This window comes from Helianthus annuus, chromosome 14 (genome assembly GCF_002127325.2).
Source record: "Helianthus annuus cultivar XRQ/B chromosome 14, HanXRQr2.0-SUNRISE, whole genome shotgun sequence".
Taxonomy (NCBI): Eukaryota; Viridiplantae; Streptophyta; class Magnoliopsida; order Asterales; family Asteraceae; genus Helianthus; species Helianthus annuus.
In genome coordinates, this window is record NC_035446.2 from 102949442 (window position 1) to 102963234 (window position 13793).

A 13793-nucleotide genomic window follows, 5' to 3' on the forward strand; every position below is an offset into this window, starting at 1 on the left:
ACTACTATTAAAACTTTAACCCGACTACTTAGGACTGTATCCCTGCTGACTCAGACTACTTAGCCGAGGGTAACGTCACCTTCAAAAGAGGGGCCTACCACATTATGCATTAATAACTTAATTAATTATCTTTCAATAATCCGACCCTTTAGGATTGTATCCTTGCTGACTCAAACTACTGTGTTGAGGGTAACGTCACCTTCAAAAGAGGAGCCTACTACAATAACTAAGATAATCTCTTAAACAAGTGCAAAAGTGCGGAAATAATCAGGTTACACTACACACGAGTCGGATCCAAGTGATTCATCTTGTCTATCTGTATTTATTTTTATTTTCAGCATTTTAGTTAGTTTTATTTTTCTAGTTTAAAAACTTTTTTCTAACTTTTGATTTGATTAGACGTTGAGGATAAACCGGTACTAAAAGCTCTTGTGTCCTTGGACGACCTCGGTATCTTACCAGTACTATATTACGTCCACGATGGGTGCACTTGCCCATATGTGTGTTTAGTGTTAGTAAATATCGTGTTTTATAAATTTAAAACTTGACTAAAAAGTGAAAAAGTGCTTAAAATGTACACTTAAAATATAACACACTTCACGCACATCAGTTGTATATGTAAAAGCTACTCATTTAAATAAACAAAAGTATATCACCAAAGAATCGATAAACTAATAGAAAAACGAGTGCCAACATACCACGAATAAAAAAATTAACTTAAGTATTATACAATATATCACAAGATAACCGATAAACTAATGGTAAACGAGTATCCTATTATAAATCGCCACTCCCGCTGCAACGCGCGGGTAAATGGCTAGTATGTGTGTATATATATATATATATGTATGTTAGGATGTCAAATTAAAATAACGGTGGTCTACATTTATCAAGCCTAAAATAACCAATATATGTGTCATCCCAATTCAAAATCAAGTATTTGGTGGGTGATATGACGTGATTGAATTTTTTTAATAGGCAAGTGGTTTATGTTTGACCAATTTGGTTTAGTATGAATGTATTGAGTGGGAATCTCTTAGATTATTATATATACCATCTTGTTTTGTTAAACACTCATATCTCCGGAATTTCTCTCACAGATAACAAATTTGTTTTGGGGCATTTTAGAGTTTTTAAGGAACGGGCAAAGCATTCGGAGAATTCTCTAATAAAAAAAACCTCCAACATCCAAAAGCGATCTGATTACAAGGGCCAACTTTCTTTCCGAATCGAAGGTAACAATCCTTCCCTTTATTTAATTATATTTTACATTTTTACATGTTGATAATGTGTTCACGGTGACGAAATTTTGATCTGGTCTTATTTAAAAAAAATGGCAAACCATATTAGTTGAGTTATTGGGGAATAAAACATAAGTGGCGAACCTCATGAATTTCATGAAAACTCAACAAGAGGCAAAAACTGGGTGCTAATGAAGGGAAAGAATAGCAAACTAAGGGTATTTATGGGGTGTTTGGGAGTGCTTATTTTTGCGAACTTATAACTTAGTGTCTTTTAAAAAAGTTAAATAATGTTTTGGATTGAGAGTGTATGTAAGGGAAAAAGTTAATAAGTTACTCCATTGTAACTTATTGACTTTTTCAAAAAGTAATAAGGAGTTTGAAAAAGCTAAGCCAAACACCTCCTAAGATCCTTTTCACCATTTTCATTCCCAAGATCCTTTTCACCATTTTCATTCTCCTTTTAAATAGATACAATAATATTTGTTTAAGTAAATTGCTAAAATCGTCCCTAAGGTTTATTTAGATTTGCTAGATTCATCTAAAAAAGGTTTTTTTTTTCTCGCCTGAACCATTAAGGTTTAAATATAGTTGTCAGATCTATCCAAATGACTAACACTGTAACAAAATTAAGTTGAATAGAGGGGTAATTTGGTTATTGTCGTTATTTATTTAATTTCTATTTTTTTTTATAACCATGAACCCTAATCCCAATTCATACCAATATCAATGAAATTACCATCACCACAGTGATGGTTGTCTGCAATTGTTGTCTTCAAGAGCAATTAAGGGTACGCGGGGTGAGGTGAAGAAGGTAAGAGAGATGATGGGGGTGGTGAAAGAAGTTAGATGTAATTGGATAGAAATTTATTAACAATGAACTTCATGTTTTTATTGCGAGAGATGGATGTCACCAGCAAGCAAATTTGATTGATAAAATGATTAATAATCTAATTGATCATGTTAGAACATTAGTATATGACCCTTGTATGATTTTGATAAATGATATTGAGTAATTAAAGGAATAATAAAGTTTTCAAATATTATGTTCATAGAATCATTACAGAGTATTTTCTAACATGCAAGAACACCAAACTAGACAAGAAACTATTACTTATATTAGAATTTAAACTTCAAAACACTGAAACAGATAATATGTAGTACAAGATGATAACTTGATAAGAAATATAAGTAGATTCATGAAATGGTTCTCAATCACAACATCAAATGGACTCTTCTAGATCTCGATCCAATACCATTTTGCAGGGGAAAATCACTTGATATGCTTGAATAAAAAGATATTAAATTAACCAATATTTTCAATTGCGAAAACTCCATCTTACCCATGTTCTTAAAAATGATTTTTGTATATGTGAATTATTGGTGTTGATTAAACAAGGGAAAAAAATGAAAATAATGTAGACTTTTATTAATTTTTCTTTTGTATATTTGAATTATTGGTGTTGATTAAACAAGGGAAAAAATTGAGAATAATGTTGACTTTTATTAATTTTTCTTCAACTTTAAACGCTCATAAATGTTTTGTACGTTATTATCTTTATTAAAATGCGCGATATAATTTAGTATTTTTTTCTCTGTGAATATAGTTTTGCTATATTAAAAATATAAAAGTAATTGTTCGTAAGTTGATATTACATATGTATAATACATTAACACCACATATAAGACGTGTAATTTTAGATATTACTTATGGGTAATACGTTTAAATTCACTTCGACACATGTTCAACCAAACACATGACTTGCAAAATTCCATTTGAAACTTATAATATCTCATGGTGCATTGAAATCACTACCTACCCCTATTTGGTGCCTTTTTTCACTCAATAAAATTATCAACAAATCCTCCATTGATTTTGCCCGACACTACATTTTCTCTACCAAGTCTCTTGTGTGAAATAGACTATTTGTCTTCAAACAAAGTCAAAATCAAACGAATACTGGTGTGCCCGAGTAGATGCTATTAATTGGATTTCAGTTAATGTTCTGTTGTCTGTTGGTTTCACTTTGAGCTGGTTCTGAATTAATCTCAAATTTACCCCTTGTAGAAATTATCTGAATTACTATTTAAATCATCTTCTGGTTTTATTCTCTAGATCAAGCTCCTCTGAAATCAACATGCCATATGGAGTTAGAACTGCTGACATTAAAGAACCTTGAAGGAGTGACTTGACAGATCCAGTCATCGGATAACCAAAATAACACACAAATCCGTTCTTCAAAGAAATATTCAAAGTCAAAATGGGTGCTATTGTTGATATGCTGAGAGCCCGACGCAAAGGACCGATAAGGCATAAGGCTAAGGTGATAAATTTGAACCAACGGAACCCCTAAGCAACGTAATAGAGCTTCAAAAATTTAACATGTTACACGTATAAAATGACATATTACACATGTAATAGGACGTATTACACATGTGTAAAATAACATATTACATTATGTAATGTGTCGATATATCTAATATCAACTTTTAACATGCCTTTTTTTAATCTTTTAACATAACAAAACTATAATAAAATAAATAAAAAATTGTTCGATTTTAAAAAACTTTCTGTAATAGTCACAATAGTTGACTTCTCTTAAAATTTTTTCAATATGTTTATAACCTTTCTGTACGTTATGATTTAAAAAACAAAACTATACTAAAATAAATAAAAAATTGTTCGATTTTATAGTGTAACTTTTTTAAATCATAACGTACAGAAAGGTTATAAACGTATTGGAAAAAGTTAAAAGAGAAGTCAACTATTGTGACTATTACAAAAAGTTTTTTAAAATGATCCTTCCCCTCGACTAGCGGGTATGGGGAGGCTCACCGCCTCATCCCCATGAGGATGGGCCGTCACGTCAGCGACACGTATGAGGGGCTTGCAGGGGATGGACCTAGGGGGTGGAGGATGAGGCCCCACAACAATTAAAAAATATAAAACTTTATTTGATTTTAGAGAGAGATAGAGAGAGAGAGAAAGAAAGCAGGCCCGTCATCAACGGCTTCTGGCAGCCGAGTATCACAAGGCGGGGCAAGGGGGGCGGTGTGGGGGACCGGCGCCGGGCTTCGCCGGACCTAAGCCGGCCCCCATACCGCTTGGTCTAAGATTATCTTCATTCGTAAATCAACCCAACCCAACCTTTTATTAAAAATTAATATCTCTTTTTTCTAAGTACCCAACCCAATCGTACTCAATTTTTAACACGCATTCCCATCCCTACCTAAAAACATTTGTTTTTGAATGAACTCGGTTTTTAAAAAAAAATTACATCAGGATGTTTAAAAAAAATTAAGAAATACCGTGTATTTAGTTTTTTTTTAAGTTTAAATATTATAAGTTATTTGATTAATTAAATTATTAGGGGTATTAGTTTGGGTTGCAAACAAGGTTGCTCCACCAACCTGGTTGTCAACTTTGGTTGGTGTGAGTTTCTTTTTTATTTTTTTTAATTACTTGAATTTTTGTTTTATTTTTATTGGTGACCAACCTAACACTAGGTCCCTAAGGAAACTCGAAAACTTATCATTTTTTATTTTTTAATTTTTTTTATCTTTTATATGTTACTAATATTTTAAAAGAATTAAAAAAAAATTGTAGGAAAAAAGATATTATTAAGTTTTGAGAAAACCACTTGTAAACAATATTTTTTTCATTATTTAACTAACATACAAATTTATCCTCAAAATTTGTTTACTTTTTAGAGCTCCCCACCTCCGGTTCTCCATACATATATAGTCAAATAAGGAAAAATTTCAGTCACTATCACTAAAAATATGGAATACGGGATAAGCAGTGAGAAGTGAGAGTATTAACATCTCACATTCTATATCACCTTCCATGTCTAATATGTGAAAAAAATATAGTTTTTCACTTATTTGGCATTCTTCATTTTTTATTCTTCATTTCTAAAATATATAGTATAGCGTACTAGTAAATCTCTTTGTGTTTATGTGTAAAATACAAGTAGAATTAGGGCATTTCTTATATTGTTTGAAAGATTTAAGAGTCTAATCACGGAGTTAATTTTAACTGTAAGTGTAAGGCAAGTTGATTATTGTACCTATTTATTAAAAAAAAAGAATATTTTAATAATTAAAACATTTTCCTTGTAATTTAGATAAGAGGAAGGGGATAAGGAGTTCATTATAAGGCCGTGGGGTTGGGGCATGAGTTGACACGTGGAAAACAAACTCAAACCCACGCCTATGGGGTATGGTGGGGCTTGGGTTGGGGGGCATGAGTTGACACATGGGGGCATGTGAAATGGCTAGTTTGGTTTGGCCATTGAGAGCCTGCCATGTCATCTTGCTAGCCCGCCCTACGCCCGACTTCAAACCCAAGCCCCAAGGGCCACGCCCCAACCCAAGCCCACCCGAGATGGTGGCTTGGGCGTTTTCCCCCAACCCACGCCCCATACCCCATAGCCTAAGTGCCCGTAGTTAGACACTTAAATCTTTCAAACAATATGAACTCCTAGCTTATTTATATTCTTCATACTAAATTATGGGCACTCTAACCAGCCTGTGGCAATTGACTATGGGAAAGCATTTATCAATTGACACTTGCTTTTAATTTGCAGTGGTTGAAGGCGACATCGCCTAGAGAAATTAAATATGGTTTCACTGATTTTCAGCGGTTGAAGCTGACATCGCCTAGTAGGGCCGGCTTTGGGCCTGTGCGAGAGGTGCATCGCACAAGGCCCAAAGTATCTAAGGGCCCAAAATCGTTTTAAAAAATAATATATATTTTCATATATAAACTTATTGTAGAACAATGAACACAAATTTAGCTTTGGCTCAATGGATGCGTCCATTGATTTGATATCCTGGTCGTTCCTTGTTTGAATCCCCCCGTCGTCTCTAATTTATTTACTTATTTTTGGCTTCTCCATCTTTTATTTTTGTTTGGGCCTCAAGAGGCTGATTTGAGCTTGTTTTTTCAATACGGGAAAATACCCTCTAAATGCTCACACCAATAGCAACTTTGAAAGCTTGTTTTTTAGTTCTAATTTTGATTTTTGACATCTAAATTTGGGTCTTCATAAATTTGTATGTTCTTTCATTTTTCTTTCTCATTTAACCATTTACACAACACACTTTACATGTTTTGTTGTTTAAATTTGTAGGTTTCTTGTTTCTCATTTAACCATTTACAATATAAACTTAAAAGAACTCAATATTTAGTTCTATTTATTTTATTTGTATGAAAAGGTTCGTGTTACCAAACTAATTTGTATATGTTTACACATATTACTGTTATTTTTGTTACACTACTTTTGTTTATTTTATAACAATTATCGTCGTATTGTGGTTTTTTGATATATGATTGATGAGTTTCTATTATAGGGACGCATGAGGCCTAAGAAAATTCCGGCGACGTCTAGTGAAACTCAATCTGGTTTTCAAGAAAAGGTACTTTTTTTAATGACTAAACTTGCATATAATAAGGATTGAACCCATAATCTCTTATTACCTTAAACCTTATCTAATTTATCAACACCACTAAACTATTAATAAATCGACATTACTAGTGCCTTTTTAACTCTTGCTACCTTGAATTCTTGGAATAGACAAAAAGCTTATTACCCATCTATCTTGATCTACAAAGTACAAAGAGTCAAACTTGTACGTTCTTAAACACAAATTGTGAGTGGTTATGAGTGGAGAAGAGAAAAAAATATTATTATTCATCTGCAAATATACAGGAATACTGTTCACGTATATTAGTTTTTTAATATTTTTTTTAAATGGCTGTAAGAGGAGAGAGTAAAAGTAATGATATAAAAAGTATTATTTAAATAAAAAAAGAGAGGAAAAATAGTGATTTTAGTTTAATTATAGCAATAGAATAAGAGATTGAATGTGAATGTGTTCTAAGAGAATCAAAATTTATAAAAGGGTTGTGGAAGACATGACGAAGGAGTTCAACCGGATAAAAAATAGGGTGGGTAAACACTCATGGGATTGGGACTCTTGCCGTGATCACAAATGTTAACACAAATGTAAGACCGTGTGTATCACGAAATATAAACACAAATGTAAGACCGTGTGTATCACAAAATGTAAACACAAATGTAAGACTGTGTGTAGTGGACCATGAAGTGGGCGTTTTTTTGCCCGAACACGCCCCAACCACCGCCCCGGGGCATTTTCATACAAAAAATGAATTTCCCGAGCTCTAGTATCTTGCTAGGGGCAGGGTTATTCTTATCTTAATGAAAGTTGTGCTGTTAAAAAAATTGGTTGTTAAAATATGAGGTTTTTAAGGAAAGACTAAGAATGACCAGTATTTCAATAAGATAAAAGAGGGGAATTTGAGATGGTTTGAACATGTGAGAAGGAGGGAGAAGACAACACCAATTAGAGTAGTTGAAACCTCATTGTGGAGGGAAACATGAGTCGAGGCAGACCTAGATTGACTTGGGTTGAGAGGATTAGACAAAATTTGCTAGAGTTGCATCTCTCCAAGGACATGGTCCTGAATAGGAGTGTGTGGAGACATTGATTTAAGGCTAAGGGCTTTTAGGGGAGGGTATAGGTGTGTTCTAGCTTTGTTTCAATGGTTTAGAGTTTTCTTCGTTTTAGTTGGACTTTGCATGTAATTGTATGCATTTTGTATATCTATATGTCGTTTAATCATGTTATATATTTCCTTTTTACTATGCTACTCTTCCACCTTTCTTTTTGTTTTTGGTACCTCTTTATTTCTTTGCATTTTGTTGTGCTTGTTCTTCTACGGTTTGTTTTGTAGCCGATAATCTATCTGGAAACAATCTCTCTATCTCTAGGAATAGAGGTAAGATTTGCCTACAGTTATCCCTTCACAGATTCTGCAAGTAGCTTTGTTATTTGTGTGATTTGCTACGTTTGATTGTTGTTTGTATATATTCAGGACAGGGTATATCTCCCTTTTTTAATAAAAAATGATGTCTACATTTTAAATAAATATTATAAATATTTCTATAAACTTTATTTTAAATATTTCTATAAACATTATTTTAATAGCCCAATATGTAACCAAATATGTGTTCTGTCCTAGAAAAAAATCACATATACTATAAAGCTATTAGGTATTGGTTGATTATTGAAGATACATTCGTTATAATACGTTTTTGCTAGGGCTGTAAACGAACCAAATGTTCAGCGAACAGTTCGTAAATTGTTCGGCGGGAAGTTTGTTTACGTTCAGTCGTTTATAAACATGAACAAGAAATTTCGTTCCATTACTTAAATGAAAGAACATGAACAGAGGTCTCAATCGTTCAATTGTGTTCGTGAACATTCGACAATGTGTTCGAGAACATTCGTTCATTTGAGTCCGTTTATGTTCATTTATTGGTGTTGTTGATTAAAGATTTTTGTGCTTTTATATTTTTATCTAAACTTTTTATATTCACTAATTTTTGTTTATTTTAATTATCGTAAGAATTAAACTAGGAAACCCAATTTCCATCTTGTTTATGCATCGTTCCCTTTTCCTTTCTCATTATTCACATAGACGAATACCATTGACCTTCGTTCCACAGTTAGGGCTTTAAGTTCCAGCGTTGCTCCCTCCACCATCCACCTTTAGCCTTCGTCGTGTTCGTCGAATTTATTTGTGTTCGTGAACATGTTCATTTCCTTAATGAATGAACACTAATATAAAATCTCGTTCGGTAAGTGTTGATAAACTGTTTGTAAACACATTTATTTCCGTAACAAATGAACACAAACAAAGCACTGTTCGTGTTCGTTCGATTCGTTTACAACCTTAGTTATTGCCATTATTCATCAATTTATTACCATATATTTATTTGTATTTGTTTATTGATAGTGATAATTACTTTCTCATACTCATGATGTCCCTACTTTTTCTGTTATTCCATTTGCTTATAGATAAAGTGTGAAGTTTTGAGTTCAAGTCTCACAAAAAAAGATATTCACGGTTTAAAAAACTTAAAAGTAAATAACAACTACGGAAGACGCTTTAGGAAAGTAATTTTTTTGATGTTTTCATAGTATATTGAAAATTGACTGTATAATTAAAAGCATAACAAATACTCTAAATGTAACTTACTTTTGTTTTAGAAACAGAAAATAATAACAACAACAACAACAACAACAACAATAATAATAATAATAGCTACTTCTGATCATCCATAATTCTTTTCTCAGAGTATCAGGAGTTTCAACCATGAAGATATATTATCCGCCACAAACAATTTTTCTGATAAAAATCTCATTACGGAAAATGCATTAGGACAGGTGTACAAAGGACATCTACTTTTGAATGGGGACGTAATGAATTTTACCGTAAGAAGGTTATGTTATACATATGGGTTAGGAGATGAATTGCAGACAGAGATTTCAACGCTTAAGAGTCTCAATCATAGGAACATCATCTCTATTTTTGGGACTTATGATGAGAATAATGAAAAGATCATCATTTACGAGGATGCAATTGGAACTCTTCACCAATTCTTAAATAATCCAAGTCTCACATGGTACAACAGACTTCAAATATGTTTAGCTGTTGCGCGTGCCCTGAATTACATCCATTATGATGTCATACATTGTGACATCAATAGCTCGAAAATATTTTTAGATGAAAATTGGGAACCCAAGATATATGGTTTTGAACTTTCGACAAAGTATCCTCAAAGTTGGAGGCATCGTCTTCTCTACTCTCACTACTTCAACACCAACAACGTGACACCTAAATATGATGTTTACTCCTTTGGTGTGTTATTACTTGAAGTCCTTTGTGGGAGGAAACCAATGCTTACAAATGATGTCATCTTGGAAGAACTAGATGAGATCATTGATCCAAATATAAGGAATCAAATGGACATACAATCGTTGGCACACTTTAAAAACATAGCTTATAACTGCTTGAATCAACAACTTGAGCAACGTCCAACAATGGATCAGATTGTCAAAGAACTTGAAGAGGTGTTGGAACTTCAACAGAAATATGCAAATCTTGTAAGACCATCGTATCCTTTCGTTGTTGTTCTTTCATCTTTTTCTTATTATTACTTTTATGTTTACTAATTTATTTCCCATCATGGCGTTTTTTATTGAAGGAACACTCAAAAGCTGGCACATCATCCCAGAAGTACTTGAGGGTACGTAATATCTTTTACCATTTCCTTTAATTAGTTTGAGGTAATTATAGTATTTTTATCCTAATTTATTCTTGTTTGGGATTGAACCTAAAAACGTCCCATCAAGAGATAGGAGTCTTTACCAAGTACGGTAGCCTAAAATTGGCTTTCATTGGTATATAAAATTGATTTTTCACTATAATACCGGCAACTAAATTTGATTTTCTTTTAGTTGTTTGAAGTTCAGACAATTTTTAACAGAAGCAAATTAATAAAATATTTGACAAAAGAGATGCATTGAAAATGATAAATAGAAAATCCCACCAACACTAAACCGAAATGGTGCTCTTGTTATTTCTGGTTAGACTTGAGAATCCTTAACAAACTATATTATATAATATAGTACTACAAAATGTAACTTCGGTCACCACTGCTAACACAACCATCGCGTCTCTTCAAAGGACCCGTTTAATACATAAATCTTATCCAATATTATATAAAAAGTAACAACGAGACATCACTAACCAGTACGATAATTCTGAATAAATAATCAAAACAAAGAGACATCAATAATCAAAACAAAGGGGCATTATCAAACATTACGTATGAATAATATAAATGAATGCCAAAACAAAGGGACGTCAATTAGCAACATGGTTCTTATTCTCAAACTTGGCGGTTACTGATTTTGTTGTGTTATCTCCGACCAGATAACTGATTAATTATCAAACTATATACGCCGTAATTAATACCGGATTAGGCACTAATCCTCGACCGCAACACAATTTGCTGCAAAACACCAATGTTCTCAGTACCGGATTAGGCACTAATCTTCAAGTGTCTCCACAGTCTCTAGTTAAACAAAAAGAGATGGCTGGTGATGGTTTTATCAATTGAATGATTCCACTTCATGGTTTGAACCAGTGGTTGACGGCGGTGATTGGGTCTTGAGATAAAAAAAAGGTTGAACGAGAGGAAATGGTAGTCGGCATCAAGATCAAATGGAAATTTGGAAAGGAAAGTTTAAAACTATAAAAATATATACGTACAGTGGCGGGACTAGAACATTAACTCAGTGGTATCCCAAAAAAAAAATCACCATGCAATCATTCAATATTAAAAAAACGACAATAAATAAATAAAGTAAAACAAATACCTAATAGATTTGTCCTCTTCTTTTTTTCATAGCTTGAAATCGTTCCATCACATCGTCGTCTTTTACTTTATGTAAAAAATCTTTTTCGACCGCACAAACCATACCTAATAGATTTTGTCCTCTTCTTTTTTCATAGCTTGAAATCGTTGCATCACATCGTCGTCTTTTACATTATGTAAAAAATCCTTTTCGACCGCACAAACCATAGCATTGTTCAAAAATTCCGGGCCCATTCGATTGCGTAAATCCGTCTTCACAAGCTTCAATTTTGAAAAACATGTTTCAACGGTTGTGGTTGCAATTTTGGAGGAGTAATCGAAGTCATCATTTGCTTGGATATTATCATTATCAACATTCAGAAGAGTTGCTTCATTTGGAATTTTATTATCATCACCAACCCGATTTTCATTAATTTCTTCGTATTTTCTTTTGAAAAAGTTTCCAATTAAATATTGTTTTTTATATTGTGGTTTCATTATCACTTCAAAGCATTCAAGATTGAATAACAATCCCTATAAACATACAAAATTACCAATAAAACAACTAATAAAACAATCAAATACATTTATCAGAAAACACACTTGGACACAAATATAAATTCCTTTCCAATACGTATACCATGGCGCCACCCCATTTACAACTTTTGATGCACAACTTCCTTGCAACCAAAAAAAAAAAGAAATAGTAAAATACGATGAAAGAATACTCTTATGATTCAGTTTATAATTGAAATGAATTATTTAAATCAGAATGAAAGTCATGTATATGTTATGTTAGAAGAATAAGATTGAAATTTTTAATTCACCACGAACCGGTGGAGTTTGAGAATAATACGATGTAGTTGGAAATAACTACCGCAGTTGTTCGGATACGTCACTTATGTTTAGGAATATAATATGACAAGATAATTTGAAATGCTTATTATATTGCTTAATAATGTAATTTTTTAATAAGGTGTAAAAGTATGTAAAATTTATTGCAACTAAAACATTGTTTTTATAAGAATAAAAATTTCTCTCTCTCTCTCTCATAAAAAAATGGTTTTGAGAAAGATATTAATAAAGATATTTACAACACGGTTGGATCGCCATTGACAAGTGTCTATTGACGTACACAAGTCGAGTCGTTTCTAAGGCTATAGAGTGTGGGGGTCATCATTGGGACATGATTTGCCACATAGGAACATGAATGGAATGCTACACCACCCCCTTGGTTGATCCACCATGGTTTGTATGGATTAAATCATGACAACCATGGTCCTCTTTTTCATTTTTCAACAAAGCATTTCCTTTTTCTTTAGATAAAGATAAATTAAAATAAATAAGGGGCTAGTGGTTTGGGTCATGACCCCACCCTTAGGGTAGTGATTTTGGATGATGAATTAGACGTGGGTTACATGATACTGACGTGGAAGATCATGGTGGTCATAAGGGTTATGACCACACCCTATAGCCTAAGCTAATAGAAATCAAGTCACTAAAATCTTAGTTGAAGTCAATTTTGAAACTAATTGTAAGCAATACTCGAATCATACAATCAGGTGGGTAAATGTGCTTGCTTTAACTTAATTATGAAACGTTATCTATAAGAATTTATTTTTTATCCACTTGATTATTATTTGTTTGTCTAGGTTATAGAGTTATGTGAGTGAAAGTTATTACTAACAATCTGATTAAAAGAGTAAAGTTTATTGTTAATGCAACAAAAATAATTTTACTTTTTAACATCGCAACACAATTTAATGCATCTAAGAGCCTATTGACGTGGAGTGAGGGTGTATGATTTTTAATATATTTGTAAGCACTTTTACTCATTTATCAACCTTTAAATTTATAAACACAATATAACACTATCACTCTCTACAACACACCAGGGAAAGTGCACCCATCGTTGGCGTAGTATAGTGATGGTAAGATACCGAGGTCATCCAAGGACAAAAGAGCTTTTAATACCGGAATATCGTCAACTTCTAATCTAACCAAATTTTGAGAAAAAATTTTTTATTGTTAAAATAAAGAAAGAAACTAAAATGATAAAAGAAACAAATAAACAAGATAGAATCACTTGGTTCCAACTTATCTTTTACGTATCCTTTGATAATTTCCGCACTTTGTGTTTTTAAGAGATTATCTTAGTTATAGTGGCATGTCCCTCTTTTGGAGGCAGCGCTCCCCTCGGCCATATTGGTCTAAGTCAGCAGGGATACAGTCCTACAAAGCCGGGATATGGAAAGATAATTAAGTAAGTTATTAATGCAAAATGTGGCATGTCCCTCTTTTGGAGGCAATGCTACCGTCG

At 32.8% G+C, this 13793-nt stretch overlaps 1 protein-coding gene across 1 annotated transcript in view; it reads left to right on the plus strand.

The window, feature by feature from the left end:
- Positions 1 to 1099: 1099 nt before the first annotated feature.
- Positions 1100 to 13793, plus strand: part of LOC110908868 — a 34676-nt gene continuing 21982 nt past the window's right edge. Inside the window, exons 1-5 of the mRNA XM_022153866.2 lie at positions 1100 to 1235; positions 3358 to 3565; positions 6597 to 6662; positions 9408 to 10217; positions 10319 to 10360. Coding sequence (XP_022009558.1) covers positions 3503 to 3565; positions 6597 to 6662; positions 9408 to 10217; positions 10319 to 10360 — 981 coding nt within the window. The 5' untranslated portion in view covers positions 1100 to 1235; positions 3358 to 3502. The remainder of the gene's footprint in view (positions 1236 to 3357; positions 3566 to 6596; positions 6663 to 9407; positions 10218 to 10318; positions 10361 to 13793) is intronic.